Raw genomic sequence first — 2634 nt, 5'->3', positions numbered from 1 at the left:
TCGTGTCGGGGCAGGATTTCTGCTAAAGGGTTAAAAAAGGTTAAAAAATTAAAAGAGATTGTAACAAGTGAGAAATGAACCAGCGACCTTATAAAGGTTTTGAACCCCCTTGACCACTGAGCTATGCTTTTGGGTTGTGTCAAGATGATTCAAAGTATAAAATATAAAGGTACAAATTGGATTTTGTCTTATATATACAGTGTAATTTTCAGACGAAAGAAGTTGGAGTGAACCTAAATCCGCCCATGGTTATGTCATAATCATGATAAAGAGATAGGTAGAGTTTCTATTTTCTTTATAGTTCAAAGACTTTTTGTCTGGCCACAGTTTCACCAACATATCTTTTAAGAGAACAAAGGAATGGATGAGTAGAATATGGAAGCAAAGGGGATAGATATACAAATTTTATTCAATCCTCAAGTCCCATAAAATCACAACAAATATCTTAATATTGTAAATGCAATAATATCTCTCTCAAGCACACACATTACAATCGTGCTGAATCCAACAAAAATAAAATCTCAAAATTTAAAAATATTTTGGTAAAGAAAGGACAAAAACCAGAATATGTAACTTTTCCATCCAAGCTCCTATATTGTGTTATTGAATCTCAAATTCTCCTTCATCTATTTCGAACTTCTCAGAGATTTTCCCCCAACAACTTTAGCTACTTTAACATTCTGTTGACCGCTCTTATTGACGATATTTTTAACTCGATTACTGGAACTATCGATCTTAGTATAGCCAGTAATAGGAGTTGGTCCTGATCTTAAACTTTGTGTCCAGTTAAATTTTGGCTGACGAATATTCATTTTCTGCATGTTATTCGCCACTTTAGAACTTCTCAAATTGCTAGAACTCCTACGTGCTTTTTTCTTGATTTCTTTTATTTCAATCTTTGTCCCTCCTTCCATCTTTATATTAATGTTCACTTCAGAAAGTGCTTTAGTGTTTGTACCATGTGTACCATCTGTTGCACCAATGTCATTAGCTGATTTCTTTGTGTTCCTTTCCTCTTGATGTAGGTAAAGCCTGTGCAATCTTAGTGCTAATTGGCATATTCCTTCTTTTATTTCATCCTCTAAATCCCTCTCCACATCCCTTTCGAGCTCCCCTCGAATCTTCATCTCATTTGTATTCATCTTTTCAACTAAATGCACGTAAAAAAAATTGTATCACTTATAAACTTAGATTATTTTAATAAAAATTATATCACTAATTGATAACCCCCCTCCCCCCCCCCAAAAAAAAGTAACAAATATAAAAATAAAAGAGAAAAGAAAAGGAGACAACCTTTAGTAAGGGGTGTCATATGTATGATAATGCTTCGTAAAAGTTGTCATAAGGACCATGACTAATTGATGTGTGTTAACAATAAATATATACTATAATATCATATTTTTGGAAATTAAAAAATGTATATACACAATTGGAAGATACCATTTGAAGAAAAAGTACAAAGTAAATATCAATTCGAGGCAAGAAGTAAAGAGTTCAAAAGTTCAAACCGTCATAGCTCAAGATCCAAACCTGTTTATAATCATACGAATAGTAACAATAGAGCAATATTGCTACCTAAATTTGCGCGTAAGCCCCCACGAATAAGCACTTGAGAGGAGAAAGAAAATTGATCATTCAGAAGAAGTTATATATGAAGCAGCTATTCAACGTAGATGATTTTGGGAGTGTACAAACTAATGGTCCATATGCTGAATCTGATGATGTTTTATATTACTTTGGAATGATGTAGACCTTTAGTGTTTTGATTGGCCACCAGTTGTCTAAGTTGGACTGAAGAAGACATGAAAGGGAATGTTTAAACATGAAATGACCGTTAGAGTTGGTTATTCAGTTGGATGATTCAAACTTAGGCTTCAAATATCTCAGGGTGTAATTGAAATTTAGAAGGAATTCTTTCTCTGAGGATTTGATTATACAGTTTGTGTAACATTTGTTTTTCTTACTGTGCTTGACTTAAAAGAAAAGTGTTTTGGTGTCTCCTTAAAGTAGAATCATGTTTCTTTTTGTAGTAACCTTTTTTTCACATGATGATGTGAATGTAAATATTGAAGAAATCACTGATTTGTATCTTAAGCTTAGTGCCCTATTGGTGTTGTATCCCTTTCTAAAAATACCATTCTTTCTGGACTCGTTCAAATAACACATATATACAAGAATAAATTGATAGAATAATGAAAGGAGGATGCAAAAATTTTCTGTATTTTGATTGATGAATTCATTGTTACAAGAATGCCTAGCTTTATACAAGTATATACCTAGTAAAAGAAAACTAGAAAAGAAAATAGAAAATAGAAGAATCTTATAAATTCTGTACACTTGTCATCTTTACATTAGACTAAAATTAACAAACTAACCAACTAATATTCCCAACAATCTCTAGTACGTGTGAGCTCTTCTATACACGTGAGAAAGTTCTAGAGCTGAGCTCTACTATAGACGGTCCAGATTTAATCACTTAAAGTTGCCTTTGGTTGCTGGGATGATGACACCTGTCCTCCACATCTGAGATCAAAATGTGAAGACTTTGCTATGTCCGAACATTTTCTTTTGACTGAACCTATCTGCTATTATTGTTCAACCTTTATGCCTCTTTCTTCTTCTATAAATGGTGAA

General features: G+C 33.0%; 1 protein-coding gene across 2 annotated transcripts; it reads right to left on the bottom strand.

Moving 5' to 3' along the window:
• Nucleotides 1-537: 537 nt before the first annotated feature.
• LOC104095004 (uncharacterized) lies at nucleotides 538-1687 on the bottom strand. Of its 2 annotated transcripts, none has more exons than XM_009601029.4 (2): nucleotides 1531-1687; nucleotides 538-1150 (listed from the first exon to the last, which is right to left on the bottom strand). In XM_009601029.4, the coding sequence occupies exon 2, from the start codon at nucleotides 1140-1142 to the stop codon at nucleotides 627-629; it is 516 nt and encodes a 171-aa protein (XP_009599324.1). In that variant the 5' UTR covers nucleotides 1143-1150; nucleotides 1531-1687; the 3' UTR covers nucleotides 538-626. The 2 variants fall into 2 exon arrangements, with proteins under 2 accessions (XP_009599324.1, XP_009599325.1); XM_009601030.4 differs by having other exon boundaries at nucleotides 1576-1676.
• Nucleotides 1688-2634: the final 947 nt, after the last annotated feature.

Source organism: Nicotiana tomentosiformis, chromosome 4, assembly GCF_000390325.3.
Source record: "Nicotiana tomentosiformis chromosome 4, ASM39032v3, whole genome shotgun sequence".
Lineage (NCBI taxonomy): Eukaryota > Viridiplantae > Streptophyta > Magnoliopsida > Solanales > Solanaceae > Nicotiana > Nicotiana tomentosiformis.
Note: the sequence above shows the minus strand (reverse complement) of the source record. Positions and strands in the feature narration are given on the sequence as shown.